Raw genomic sequence first — 15,316 nt, 5'->3', positions numbered from 1 at the left:
CCATCTTCTTGGCTTCACACAGCTATTACAATCACAAACTCATGGTGGATCCTGTTACCACCACTGGGCCTGTACAAGACTGGCCCTGTCACTAATGTGTCCTGGATATGGGAGGAGCTCATGGGATGCTTTCCCTTCCCGCTGAGCTACTGGCTACTGAAACGCTCTAGAGAACAATGGGAGTCATTGTTTTCAGTGGGTAGTTCCAAACCCATGATCACATAAATGTCCCTGGTTAAATTCAATGGGCCACAGAACAAAACCAAAAGATATGAATGAGGGAAATGATTTATAGGGAGAAGTGTGAGGGAGATGGGGGAGTGAGATTAATCAGAACGCAATACACACACACACACACACACACACACACACACACACACACACACACACACATATAGTGTGTGTGTGTCTGAAGTTGTCAAAGGAATTTAAGAAAGTCTCCAGAAATGTTTCATTAGATTGATCCAACACTCTTGTGACAAATGCACATTTCTAAAGGCACCTGGAAGGCAAGATCAAGGGACAAAGTGTCCAGTTTTATTAACAAGCTCGGGACTTGGGTGGGGGAACTTCCCCTTGAGTTAGGAATGGCCACCACGCAGCTGCCAGTGACTGTTGCCTTGAGAGATGAGGCCCTGCATGGCCAAAGCCTCCAGTTTTTCAGGAGTAACTCCAACTCTTGCATATTCTAATTTACATAAAATCCTTTGATTTGTGAATGCAAGTTCAAAACAAAAGACCGTGAGGCACAGACCAAACACAGGTACCCCCAGAGCTGGTAGGCAGGCACACCTGCTAATCGGAGAATTTTTGACGCCTACAGCAGCAACTAAACATCAGCAAGGAAGGAGCAAAAGGATTTATCCAGTTAGAAAGTTTTACAAGGCTCTTCTAAATAACTCAGGGCTTAAAGAGAAAAGTCAAAAGTATTTAGAAATGGAGTGCCAAGAGAACTCAGCCGAAGAACCTGCTGCCCAGCCCAAAGACCTGGGTTCAATCCCAGGAAGTCACATCAGAAACATAACCAGTTTGAGTGTTGCCCTCCGCCCTCCACACATGTGCTGAGCACTCCATACCCTCATCACACATGCACAGTAATAATAAATAAAAATAATGATTAAAAAGTACTCAGAAATAAGTAGCAGTAACAGCGCAGTCTAATTAAGCCAGTGACACAAGTTAAGGAGAACACGTAGATGGCATTCATTCATTCATTCATTCATTCATCAGGACACAGAAAATCCTAAACTTAAAAACTAACAAGTGTTCTTCATGGAGCTAGGAACAAACAATAATGAAGGTAAGGTAAAGAAATTAACAAACAAGAAAAGGTAGAAATTCATAAAACAGTAAAAAAATTTATTAAAAAACAATTAAAAATTCAATTAAAAAACTAATTGTCTGAAGGAACCTGTTTTTTTTACAGGAAAGAAGCTCTATCACTGATCAGGGGAAAACCAGATATCATAAATAAATTCAGGAACAACTATAAATTAAAAAAATACCTTTAAATTATGAGAATATATTTCATTTATGTCAGATTGAACCTCTGGAAAATTGAGTGATTTTTATAGAAAGACCCTCAAGGAGAATGAAAAGCCCACACCAACAGTGACCATAACCACACAGAATGACTGGTCAATCTACCGCTACCAGCAAGCCAGGCCATGCCCCTGATAGGAACCGCTTCAGAGCAGGGGACAGAGTTCCTTAACTCATCCCACCAGACCACCCTAAGTGACACCAGGAACTGTGGTCTAATCTATTTTACAAAGATACAAAACCACGCACAAAATATCAACAACCGAATGCAGCTGTGTACTGAAAGAACAACACTGTGATCAAACAGAATTTATTCCAGGAGGGAAAGAAATACATACATTAATGTACGTCATTACACTACACAGACTAAATGGCACATGTAAGAAAGAATATAGTCATCTCTGGGGATGTCTTTTAAAGGAGCATCTAATAAAATTTAATATCCACTCCTAATCAAAACTCTCAGAAATCCAGGAATAAAATACAGTTGTCTCAATTTGACAATGTCCAGCAACAGGAGACTTACAAAAGAGAGCCACAAATGGCTTAATACTATTCCTGTATGCATCACATATGACAACAGAACCCATAAACCACGGCCATTCGGTAATTATCCGGAGTCCCTATATATTGATATAAGGCACGAAGAAGAAATGAGTCACCAGTATTAGAGACAGCCTGCCACTGTCTCCACAGGTGCCTGCTCTTTACAGATAGAAAAGCCATAAAACCTCATAGCACCCATAGCATTCAAACAAGGCAGACAAAAACAACAACCAATACCTTTCCTATATCCACTTCCATAATGACTGATTATAAATATATATTAAATATCAACCCCGACATAAATCTAATTAAGCATGAAAGTCCCATATGGAGAAAGTGATAAAGCTTTTTAAGTGAAACTTTTAAAACAGCCTAAAAATATAGAAACCTACCATGATGCTCCCTGAGTGGGAAGACCCATTTATTGTAAGAATGTCAATTCTCCCCCAAAGTAATCTAAACCCCAACAGGAAATTTCATGACAAGGAGACTCTCAAGTTCATCTGAAAGAGAAAATGTACAAGAATAGCAGGAACATTTTTGATAAAGGACTCTAAGAGAAAATTCATCCTGTTAGTTATCGAAAAGAACTCTCCAAATAATAATGATGGCATTGATAGACCTTACAGACAGAGTACGGAACCATAGGGGGAGCCTGTGTACACGTGGGATGCAGGATGGGACAGGCAGTATGCACCCCTAAGCTGAACAGCAATCTGTGAGGGGATGATGTCAGGTTCTCCTTCATACTCACTATTGACAGAAAAAAATTCCATAGGAATAAGGAGGTAAAAATAAAAGAAAATTTGACTAAAGCTCTTGGCTAAATTATTGTCCTAAGACCTACATTTTCAGAGGAAGCACAAGAGAACCAATTTTATTTTCATGGGCTTTTCTCAAGTTTGATTCCAAACTCCAGAGTTACAAAAGGAAGACAAACACATTTGACATTATAAAAATTTCATCAGGTTTTTATTGGAATGTTACACATAGAAAAAGAACACAAATCATCCATGTGTAGCTCAAGAACTTAATAAAAAATTAAAATCTTCTAAAATGAAATACATCAGAGACTATGGGTTAAGCACACTAGGGCTTCACTCTCTAAAACACTGTCTCTATTGGTCCCTGGGAATATTAATCTCTCCTGAACATAGGTGGCACACCTAATGGACATCTGGCCAGGGGTGTTGGCGACTGGGGAAACTCATTTCATAAGATATAATTTGGGCCGGGCGGTGGTGGCGCACGCCTTTAATCCCAGCACTCGGGAGGCAGAGCCAGGCGGATCTCTGTGAGTTCGAGGCCAGCCTGGGCTACCAAGTGAGTTCCAGGAAAGGCGCAAAGCTACACAGAGAAACCCTGTCTCGAAAAAAAAAAAAAAAAAAAAAAAGATATAATTTGGATTGACTCACTGTTTCCTTTAGTTATTTTTATGTGATAAAACTTACAAGAAACATACAATTTTACAAAGAAGTTGGTAAAATTTACTCCATTTGGATAAATAGGCAGTTTTGTTTTGTTTTTTAAGAGTCTATCTGTGGTGATTTTCAACTAAGTCTGAAAACGCTTTGCCACTTTTCTCTTCAAAAGGTGCAACCAACTTCCTCTCCCTTTGGGGTGTAGCGATGCATTTCCGACGAGTAGAGTAAGGCTGACGTGTGTGACTTCTGGGACTTGGTCATAGAAGAATCAACTGCAGTGAGAGAAGCTAGCTCCCAGGCTATGAGGACACTAAAACCATCCCGAGGAAAGGTATTTATGTCGAAGAACCAGCACCCCCAGCCAAGAGTAAGGGCCTCTCACCAAGAGCACTTGCAGCCCATCTTGAGAGTGGATGCCCCAGTAAAGCATTCAGATCCCAGACACAGTCCACAACTTGACTACACCTTGGAGAGTAACCTTGAGCCTGAACCATTTAGTGTAGCCACGGTCTATACGACAGACGTTTACTGTTTAAGAAATTACGCTTTGAGATGGTTGTCCCGTGGCAAAGGCTAACGAATGTGTACTCTGCTAGGTTAAGAACAAACAAACAAACAAACAAACAAACAAACAAACCAAAGATATGAGTTCTAAGTTTTAGTTTCAGTAAGGGTCAAGATCGTAGTCCACCACCTCTTCACAGATAATCATCCCAGACCCTGGGAAACACAAGTACATTTTCAAGGGCATCAGAAATCAACCAGAAGAGGGCAGAGATAGACAGGGGTTTAGTGGTTGACCAGCTTGCACTATCGTGGGTGTCCAAGTTTAGATGGATTTCCTCCACCCAAGGGGCTCTCCCTGGCTCTGCCGAAGGCCAGAAGTCAGTCGTGACAGGACACAGATTTTGAGAAACAGCAGGAATCTCAGAAAGGACACAGCTATGGGGAAAGACATAACATTCACTCCATCCTTCGGCAGATCCCTGAAAAATATGTGTCTAGGCAACGTTCTTCTTAAAAACACGCAAGTCTAGAGGGAAGACAGTGGGTACAAGCCAGGGCGAGCTGTGCAGATGCTCCAAGAACTGTGCACTCCAGGACTGCAGGTTTCCACTGAAATACCAGAAAGTCACGGTGCAAGAGCAAAACTATGTTCCTGGCAAAGATGCCTGGGAAAGGATGAATAAGTCTCTCAAAACTCAAACTTTAATCACTGCTATAACAAAGCTTTACAGTATTAGAAAAAAATCCAACAGGCTCTAAATCCTACAATATAGATGATTTTTATTGTATAATAAATTTTGTTATATAATGATACAATAAAAATAACTAAACATGCAAATAAAAGAATATGTGAACCATTGTAAAGAGTAGACTTAATCATTAGGAACATAAACATGTCTGGGACACTGGATCTAGTCCAGAAGGCTTTGTAGTAACTCTCTGCCATGCCAGAGAGTTTGAGAAAGATACTTAGAAAGAGTGAAGATGTGGAGAGTCTCGAGGAAGATTTAGAGATGGTTAAAAAAAAAAAATAAGGCAAACTGAAAATATAAGACAGAAAACTATGATGACTAAAACTTGGTAGTTGCATGGAATTAAAAACAGACTGGATACAATAAAAAGGAGGCACACTCAGAGACAGCATGACACTAACCATCTAATTAAAAGCAAACAGAGACACAAAGATTTTTAAATAAGAACAGAGCCTCAGTGACCTATGAGGTGTGTGGAGCAGCCTAGTGACTGCCACTTAAAAACACTTGAACACTGACTTTTTCTTTTATACACACACACACACACACAGACAGAGAGAGAGAGAGAGAGAGAGAGAGAGAGAGAGAGAGAGAGAGAGAGAGAGAGAGAGAGAGGGAGAGAGAGAAACACACAAACTCATTGAGAAACAGCAAAGTCCATGCTGGAATAATAGAAAGAAAATTACACACAAGGCCATTATAGTCACAGGGAAATAATAATTAGGGAAACCATCGTCAGGCCTGCACAGGAACAGATCACACAGTAGCAGAGGCAACAGTGAGGATAACACCTGACTCACCATCAGAAACGATGGCGGGCAGGAGAGCTCGGAACGACATCTTTGAAACACCGAAAGCGGCCCGCTAGAATCCTGACCAGCACAACTTCTTTCCAAAATGAAGACAAAGACCACCTTCAGAGCCAGAATGTGATCCCTGGGACGCACATGGTGGAAGGAAAAGAATTGCCTCCCCCAGGTTTTCCTCTGACCTCTGCATACATGGGCATAAACCCACAAACTAAATTTATTAAGTAGTTTTTAAAAAGACACTTTCGAATAAATTCTAAGGGAATTTCTCACCAGTATACTTGAACTTCAAAAAAATCTTTAAAAAATTCTCTAGAGTACAGTGACTTAATCCTTTAGTCCCAATACTTGGGAGGCTGAACTAGGATAATTGCCATAAGTTTGAAGCTAGCCTGAGCTATACAAAGCTACGGACCAGTTTAGGCTACTGACTGAGACCCTATTTCAAAAAATTAATTCTACAGGTGGAGAATACAGAAAGCATAAAGTTTAAGAAACCCTACATATCTGGGCAGTATACCTTTCCATGAGCTGCCTTTAGTATTTAAAGCTGAGTCGGGTCACACACACCAGCAATCTCAGCACTCACGGGGGTCAACCTGGGCTACACAGTGACTTACAGGCAAGCCTGAGCTAGGTAATAAGATGGTGTAACAAAATAAAAACTAACAAGTAATGGCAATGCACACACATGAAACGTCCACTGGAAGCACGAGAGAGAGTGTGAAATGAAATAATCTGTTTTAGATTATTTCATTACATTACACATGATTTGTATGTGGCTTATTCCAGAGAGACTGAGGCAGGTTAGGATACACATTTTACTCTCCCGAGCAACAACTGAAAAACACAGACAAACATAGGAAGGTTTAGTCCCATGGTTGGCCCAGAGGCACTGCATGGAAATTGCAGGCCATGTGCATGTAAAACTCAGAGAAGAGGCCAGGCCGTGGTGGTGCACACCTTTAATCCCAGCACTTGGGAGCCAGAAGCAGGCGGATCTCTGTGAGTTAGAGACCAACCTGGGCTACAGAGTGAGTTCCAGGACAGGTTCCAAAGCTACCCAAAGAAACCCTGTCTCAAAACAACAACAACAAAAACCTCAGAGAGGGTGATCGCCCTATGTCTGGGGTGCTCCAAAACTGCCCTGCCCAGTGGTAGGTGCCAGGGGAGGGGCCATCAGAAAAGATGGCCATCTCTGTGCAAGCTGAAGTTGTACATGCCAGCTTTGGGGACACTGGCTACCATGTGTCCCTTGGGTTAAGGACAGGCTATCTCACATTTGTTTTCCTGTACTCAGCCTTGCTCCTTGTCCTGGCCCTAGGTAGTCCGGCTCCTCCCAGCTCCATGCTGCTCATTTCTTGGTCTCCTTGGAACCCCCTGTTTGCAGCCAAGCCTCCAGGTCAGGATCCAGCCAGGCCTCCTGTTTCTGTCCTCCCAAGCTCCGCCTGCCCGTCTCATTGCAGTACTTGGTCTCGTACTGACTTCTAGGCAGTCCTATTCATCCCAAAGGCATGCTGAGCTCCTGGAGGCTCCTAATTATGTCTGGCATCTTCTTCTCCCCTTCAGTGGCTGCCCAGAGTTATACATGCAGTACGTGCTTGAAGATGTTCAATAAATTAATTTTTAAAACGTTCTTGCTCCCAGCCCCACATGGGAGGTACTCTCTCTCTCCAGACTCTGGGAAGTTCAGAGACATAATTTTGCAAGGAGGATAGAGCAGAACCATCCAAGGACAGCAGGTCGTACTTGTGCGGCTCCTCTGGGCAGGTCCTTATAAGCCTTGCTTCCACTGAGGTGTCCTTACACTCTCACCCACTTGCATGGCCCCAAAGGGTCCTTGAGGCCAGTGTTCACAAGCTACCCTCGCCAGACAAACTCCCCGAGAACCTGCAGGTCTGGTTGGTGGGCCTGAGGTGACGCAAGGAAGCTGCGTCTCCAGTAGACATCAGCTGTCACTGGTGCTGTCAGACTAGGGACCTGGAGGGGCCAGGCCTGAACCACCCGAACAGTGGGGTCTACCTGCTCACTCAAAGTGGGATGCATTGCTTTGGTTATGTGAGAGTCGCAACAGGAGAAGGGAGGACACGGCAGCTCCCTGGAGATGAGCTCAGAGGCAGCGCCTACAAATGTGGTATCTGGTTTTATTGCCATATCAAACCTGGGAGGCAGCCACTGCCCTGATGGGTGATGTCGCTCTGTATGCTGTGAATGTGTTGCTCTGATTGGTTGATAAAGAAAATGCTCATTGGCCAGTAGCCAGGCAGGAAGTATAGGCGGGACAAGCAGACAAGGAGAATGCTGGGAAGAGGAAGGCTGAGTCAGGAGTCACCAGCCAGCCAGACACAGAGGAAGCAAGATGACAAGACAGAACTGAGAAAAGGTATCAAGCCACGTGACTAAACATAAATAAGAATTATGGGTTAATTTAAGTGTAAGAGCTAGTCAGTAATAAGGCTGAGCTAATGGCCGAGCAGTTATAATTAATATAAGCTTCTGAGTGATTATTCTATAAAAGGCTGCGGGACTGTGGGTGAGAGATTTGTCCCGACCGCGGGCCAGGCGGGACATGGGAAAAAATCCAGCTACACTTCCCTGCCATACTTAGGCTCACAGAGGATATATAAGTTGTCCAAGAATACACAGGCAGTGGAGTGTGTGAGTGGGCTTAGACCCGAGACCTGATACCAAATGACAAATCCCAGCCACTTCAAGAAGTCCAAAGAAAGGCAGGTTGAGTTCCTAATTTAGGAAACACTTGGGACTCACTTACTGAAAACTCAAGAAATCCAAGGACTGGGTGATGCAGGAAATCCCTGACCCAGCCTTCACACCTCATGTTCTTTGCAGGTGATGCTGATGAAGCTGCAGCCATCCTCACTCCTACCCAAGGAGGCCAGCAGCTGCCGTCTGAGCAAGCAGATGCTCTTCCAACAGAGACATGGATAAGCCCCCCAAGCAGTCCGTGAAGTTGCCTGGCACCCTTTCCTCCACCCCACTGCTCAGTGTTATGCACCTAGGGGGCACTTCAGAATACCTGGCAACTGTGGAATCTCACTGCCAGGCTCCACTGGGGCACAGGAAGGCACGGCACCCTTTGCTCCAAAGCCTCATGCTAGCAAGGGCAGCTTGACTTACCAACGTGAGGAACTGCATAAGAAAGCCACACACAGCTGAGGTCAGGCCCGGGACACACCATCTCCACCAGCAATAAGGTGGCGGCAGAGGGGTGATTGACTGGTGGGGAGCACTTCACCAAATACAGAAACAGGTGGCTGCACTGCAACAGGAAATTGAGCCAACAGAGAAGCAAGCAAGCGTGTCTGGGACCAGACAGGGAGCCACGGAAGCCTGTCAGAAGGGTCCAGGGGATGGTGGAGGTGAGTCAGGGGCCAGGGTGGCAAGGCCGAGAGAATTCCCTTCCAATGGGACCTCCGACAGCAGGAAAATGGCAAGCAGCTCCTAGCCTGAGACCCACCTACCAGCCTGGCTGCCGCTTCAGGCCAAGCCTACGCCCAGGCCAAAGGACACAAGGCTGCGGACCACCACAGGGGGGCATCCTCTACGCAGCCCCCGGCCCCTGTGTTCCTAGCTCCCGGGTTGCCTTACCTCCTATCTTGGCGTTATATGCTATGCCCACGATGCAGTAGGAGTTGTTGGCCGAAGCAGCGACTTCTCCCGCACAGCGGGTGCCGTGTCTGAAGCAAAGAAAAACAAACAAGAAAAGTGAGGTTTTTCTAGCCCGGCAGTCACTAACAAATCCTATAAAATGCTCACTATTTCTGCAGCCAAGGTCAGCTATCCCTATGCCTGAGATGCCGGCAATGCCCCACCCCCTTTTCTGGGCAGCCCTTCTGGCATATGTATTCAACCAGGCTTTGCCCAGCCCTCTTTGCTGTCTGGGGATGGCAAACGATGGTTCCCGCGTTGTTCCTTTTAGGATGCCTCCCGTAGATTCCCAGCAAGGCCTGCTGCCAGTGTCCACGGCCCTGGGCGTCCCGGCACCTGTTAGTGTTCACTCCCTGCCAGGGCTGTTCACGGTCCTGCCTCAGTTCCCTGTCTCCTGTGACTAAAGACAAGTCACGTGGCACTTACAGGTGTGGTGGTGCCAATCCTCGCCTGACCGACACAACGGAAGGAAGAAACCACTTTTGCCCCTGTCCCCTGTGTCCTGACAAGCACCCTGCATGCCTGTACAGATCTCTGTCATTCCCACAGAGGAATAATGGGAGCTGAGAAAGGACACTTTTTGGTCAAATACTCAGTAGAGGCCGGGGACATTGAGGAAATCAGCAGAGAAACAAATTGTTTTCCCCAGGAATGACCCCATCTTCTGATGTGCCACACTGGGTCATTTCCTCTTAGCAGAGGCCAAAATATGGGCCAGTCTCCATCGTACATCTGTGAGGAGAGATCACGGGGCATTGGAATCATTGATTCAGATTTGTAGCAAAATTTAAAAATGGTCCCGGGTCTGCATGCTAGCCCTTTGGAAAGGAGTCATCTGTCATTCTCTGGAACTCTCAGAGCCCCAAGGCCAGGCCTGCTCTCAGGTCACACACTGGGATTTGATTCCGCCCTTCAAGGGTCATTGCGTGGAATATAGATCATGCTTCCCCACCCCTTGATGTGTGACCAGGAAGCAGGCCCTTGGCCCCGGGCCTCCCCGCCGCTGAGCAGAAGGGCACCTTGGGACGTGAGGCAGAAAGCAGTCCAGGCGCTCTGGGAGTTCAGCATCTGGCATGTGGCACACAGCACCCGAGTGGCCCTGCATAGCACCTCGTGGAACCCACGGCATAACAGCATACTGCTGGAGTCTGGATGTTGACTACCCCGTCCCCAATCTCATGTGTTCCAGTCTTAGTCCTATGCGGACATGCTGTGGGATATTTGTATACTCTGTGAAGATGTGTTGCTGGGATGGATGTAATAAAAAGCTGAATGGCCAATAGCTAGGCAGGAGGTATTGGTGGGACTTCCGGGCAGAGAGAGGGGGAATGGGAAGAAGAATCTAGGCGTGCAGAAGGTGCCAGGAGACATGGAACAAGTTGGACGCTCAGAAATGGAGAAGAGGTTAAAAAAAAAAAAAAGCCATGTGGCAAACATAGATTAATAGAAGCAGGTTAATTTAAGTTTAAGAGCTGATAGGACAAGGCCAAGCTAAGGCCGAGCTTTCATAATAAATAATAAGTCTCTGTGTCATTATTTGTGAGCTGGTGGCCCAAAGAAAACTCTGTCTACAGCGACAGCGAGGGGCTGCATCTTTAGCAGGTAGAGCCTTAGGCCATTGCACACGTGCCCTGAGGAAGCCTGTGAGACCCAGACACTGTCTCCTTCTCTTTTGACTTTCTGGTTGATCAAGCGCTGTTCTGACCTACTACTGTACATCTACTGTATGTTCCCACCATGATGCAGGCAACGGACCAACTGATCATGGACCGTGACAAGGTTGTGAGCCAAAATAAATCTCTCTGTGTCTGTTTTTTTTGTTTTCTTCCACTCCCCACCCGACCCCAACCTCTCTCTTCCCCCATCTCTCAGAGATGCATCTTGTTATATTATCTGGGCCAGCCTCTAACTCCTAGGTTCCCCTTACATAGCTAGGACCGGAGGCACATGCCATTGCACGTAGCTTGACCTATTATTTTTGAAGTCAACTGTCTCTGGCATTTCTCTATAACGATGGAAAGTTGACTGACATGAGCATGTTGGGAAGACATGCACAGCCCAGTGCTTTATCCACATGGGAAAGAGAGAAAGGTCTTTTGTTAATCTCCTTTAAGTATTTCTGGAAGAATGATAAAAGTTAAGCAAATCAGGCATGCTGACAGAGAAAGGACAGGCAGGTACCACAAAGGAAACCCCAGGAGCAACCCCAGGACTGGCGTTTGTCACTTGCACAGGTCCCTTGACCTCTTCAGGTCACCTGAGGCGGCAACTCACCCTGCGTAAACAATCCCTACACGTCACCTCACCTCACCCTTCCCAATAACCCTTGAGCTAGGGCCATCATCTGCATGGAGCAGCCTCCGGGACATAAAGACGGTCGCAGCAAGGTTTCTCAAGTGTGCACAAACAGCACACAAACAGTAGGTGTAGAGCAGGGATTTGAACTCCTTATTTGCCCAGCATCATTCATGCCTTTCTCGGTTGTAAGGTCACAAGCTCAAGCATGTGACCTGTGTGCTCAGACAGACCAAACTGATGTTTGAACACAGTCACAGAGACTCCAAGACAAAGGTGATTCTTTTAGATATCCCACAAGGCTAGAAACAGGGACAGTGTTTCACACCATTTCTGTCTGGCCAGCAGAGGTAACACTCCTAAAAGAAGAGGCTAACCCCAGAGAAGTCATCGGTGCCCAAAGAGCTGCGGTCTAGTGGCTTCTGAGACCTAGACATGCCCTGAACAGCACCCAGGCAGGAGAAGAACCCAGAGCCTAGCACTCTGTAGGCCTCCTCTTTGGAGGCAATGGAAGATAAGCCAGGAAGGAGGCCGCAAAGGGACATACTTATTCTCATTGCTGGCATCATATCGTGGAGATGGGTCATAATCGTTTCCGTTGACATCGTAGCTTGCATAGGAATCCTGGGAATTAAATCATGGTTAGTGAAGATTAGAGACACAATGTGTGATAGCCCCACTTTAGGCTTTCCCGACACCAAGCTTAGAAAAACAGGAAAATCATAACCAGATTTGCTGTGACTGTGACTACCATCCTACACTCCTTTCATTGGGGTGAAATATATAGTACATAAAATCTTACCTCGACTGTTTTTAGATGTATGGTTCAGTGTTGTTAAATCCACACACATTTTTATGCAATTACCACCACCATTTGTCACCAGGACTTTTCCACTGTGCAAAACTAAATGTCTGTACTGATGAAACGGTAACTCCCCACTCCCCGTCAGCCCTGGCATCCATGCTGCCCTTTGTCTCTCAGTGTGATTCCAGATGTTTCACAGGAGTCGTTCAGTATTTCTTTTCTGTGACAGCTAATTCCACTCAGCATAAAGTCGTCAGGTTCAAGTTGTCACATGTATCAGAATTTCCTTAATTTCATATTTTAATATGCATGGTTTCCATACTTATTTGTAATAACAGCATTCATGCAAATTTTCATTCTTCTTAGAAAATATACCACCCGGTTTTCCAGTGTTAATGCAGTCTTCAAAACTCATCTCTAAGGGCTAATTACCTCAAAGGTGGATTCTGTGGAGTGCACCTCAGCACTCTTGACACCCAGGTATCTTAGAGGATTTAGTTCACTTCCCATATTTACTGCATGCGGGGTTCTCGTTTTTTACACTCACGAACTGACCTAGTCCTTACCATAACCCCGTAAGAAGCAGTCCTCTTAGTCACCCTACTTTACAGATGGTGACATTGAGGAACAGAGAGATCAGGCAGCCTGCCTGGGATCCCAACCAAGTGGCAGGGCCAGCAGAGGAACTTGGGCTGTCTGGGTCCAGAATCCGTGTTTTAACCCTGCAATGACCCACAGGCTAATGTGTGTGTGATGACCACCGCGGCACGCAAGTTTCTATTCTCTAGGCTACATTCCCAGAAGCATGAGACTCAAACCCGTGAGCATGTCCTCCTGCAAAGCCTCCTGTGGTACAAGGGAGGAGTAGCAGAATGCTTGCATCCCTGAACCTTCCCAGGATGATTGTCATGATTCCCTGACTTGATGTGTTTGGGGAAGAGGGAAGGCGATTTGTATGTCTTTTATAACTGGTGTGGTTGAATACCGTGTGTGTCAATTCTGAGTCTGGACTTACATAGTTGGGGGCCAGGTCTGGGTGATTCCTCTCTATGCCGTCATCAAGGATGGTGACCACCACATTCTTTCCTGTGTAGCCTCGCTTCCATGCCGCCTGGACGTTCATCTCTGAACGACAGCGACTGTTCTTATCGGCACAATGCTGTAAACACAGAAGACATGAAGTTCAGGGTGACACCTCTGACACTGAGTGGCTGCAGAACACCATCCCAGACACCCCTGGATGCAGACAGGGCACAGCGTGGCAGCCCAGACACCCCTGATGCCGACAGGGCACAGCGTGGCAGCCCAGACAGTGGCAGCTATACTAGGGAACACTGAGGAACAGCAGGCTCCACCTTAGCAGAGACTTTCCTATGTGTGGAGACGCCCTCATTTCTCTGCGTGTGACAGTGTGCCTACCACTGACCTGGGGGCTATGTCACTGTCTTCTGCTAGGGACACGGTCCAGGGACAGGTCTCCCCACCTCAGTCCATGCCACAGCAGTAAAGTTCTTCCCTCTATACAGAGGACTCTCTGGACTCTCAGTCTCATTGGTGCTGTCACAAAGGGCAGTGGTTCTCAACCTGTGGGGTGTGACCTCCACAGGGGTCACACGTGAGATAACCCTGCACATCATATGTTTACATTAGGATTCATAACAGTGGCAAGGTTACCATTATGAGGTAGTAACAACATAATCTTATGGTTGGGGGTCACTGTAACATGAGGAACCGTGTTGAGAACCACTGATGTAAAGAGCTCACATTCAAGATGAAGAAGGTCTGTCGGGAGCTGTCCTGGGAACTCAAGGGAAAAGTTAACCCACTTTAGAGGTGTAGCATGCTAATGTCGCAGAGAAGACAGAAGTCCCATCGCCTGACTCACCATGTACCACATGTTGGACCAAATGGGATCGTTGAAATAAAGAGAGTCCCCTCGCGCCTGCCTCTTGACCCTGCGCTTCACTTCTTGTTGTTGGAGCCATTTTACCTACAGAAAGAAATGCAGATATTATTCCCTTTAACAGTGCGACGTTGCCATGGGTAACGAACTCGCTGTGCAAGCCTGACAACCTGAGTTTAAGCCCAGGAACCCACATTAAAAAACAGAAGCGATGCAATGGCTCACATCTCTAATCCAGCAGCCCTACAGTGAGATGGATGGGGAAGTGGAGACAGGAGAATTGCCGGAAGCTCCAGGGCCAGCTATCCTGGAGTACATACACAGTGTAGCAGCAACAAAAGAGGCCCTATCCCAGAAACAGGGTGCAAGAAGAGAACCAACTTCTGGAAGCCATCCTCTGACATCCATATGCACACTGTGGTACACAAGTGTGTGAGTGTGTGTGTGTGTGTGTGTGCTCACTCATATAATACACACACAAATATTTTTTTAAAAAAAGGCTGGCAAGATTGCTTAGTGGGCAAGGCACTTAGTACACAAACCCCAGAAACCCATAAAAACATAGAAGAAGAAAAGCAGCTCCATAGTTACCCTCTAGTCTCCACACATGTGATCTGTGTGACATTTGTATGTATGCACACAAACTAATCATAGATATATCTAATAGACTGATAGATGATAAATAGACAGAACATTTGTTTATTTTTTTTTTAAATGACCTCCCAACTTCAGCCTCTGATAGGCACTGTGGGTTTCCTTTTTTAACATTCTAGGTCATGGTAGGTGATCTGGATGGCATGCACCAGGAAACGCTTTTGACCGCATTTGAAAGCCACTGGCTTATTATGAATGGGGGCAGTGGTGGTGCTGATAACATGATTGACAGGCTTTGAAGTCATCCTACTAAAAACAATAGACTGTGCAGGTGCCGAAAAGTTGATTGAAAACTGTTGCTCCAAAAAAGGAAACACAGGAAAGGAAAAGGATGCATGAGAGAGTTAAGAAACTGTTTAGTCAAAGTGGTACCAGAGGACCTGAGTAAGTAAATGACCGTAACTCATGTA

At 45.9% G+C, this 15,316-nt stretch overlaps 1 protein-coding gene across 3 annotated transcripts in view; it reads right to left on the bottom strand.

The window, feature by feature from the left end:
- Pcsk6 (proprotein convertase subtilisin/kexin type 6) overlaps positions 1-15,316 on the bottom strand; it is a 201,949-nt gene that overhangs the window by 119,186 nt on the left and 67,447 nt on the right. For all 3 annotated transcript variants that reach the window (XM_076544469.1, XM_076544466.1, XM_076544462.1), the window contains exons 3-6: positions 14,235-14,339; positions 13,365-13,508; positions 12,092-12,168; positions 9,190-9,278 (exon numbers count right to left, since the gene is read on the bottom strand). In XM_076544469.1, the coding sequence (XP_076400584.1) occupies positions 9,190-9,278; positions 12,092-12,168; positions 13,365-13,508; positions 14,235-14,339 (415 nt within the window). The remainder of the gene's footprint in view (positions 1-9,189; positions 9,279-12,091; positions 12,169-13,364; positions 13,509-14,234; positions 14,340-15,316) is intronic.

This window comes from Peromyscus maniculatus, chromosome 1, assembly GCF_049852395.1.
Source record: "Peromyscus maniculatus bairdii isolate BWxNUB_F1_BW_parent chromosome 1, HU_Pman_BW_mat_3.1, whole genome shotgun sequence".
NCBI classification, from domain to species: Eukaryota; Metazoa; Chordata; class Mammalia; order Rodentia; family Cricetidae; genus Peromyscus; species Peromyscus maniculatus.
Note: the sequence above shows the minus strand (reverse complement) of the source record. Positions and strands in the feature narration are given on the sequence as shown.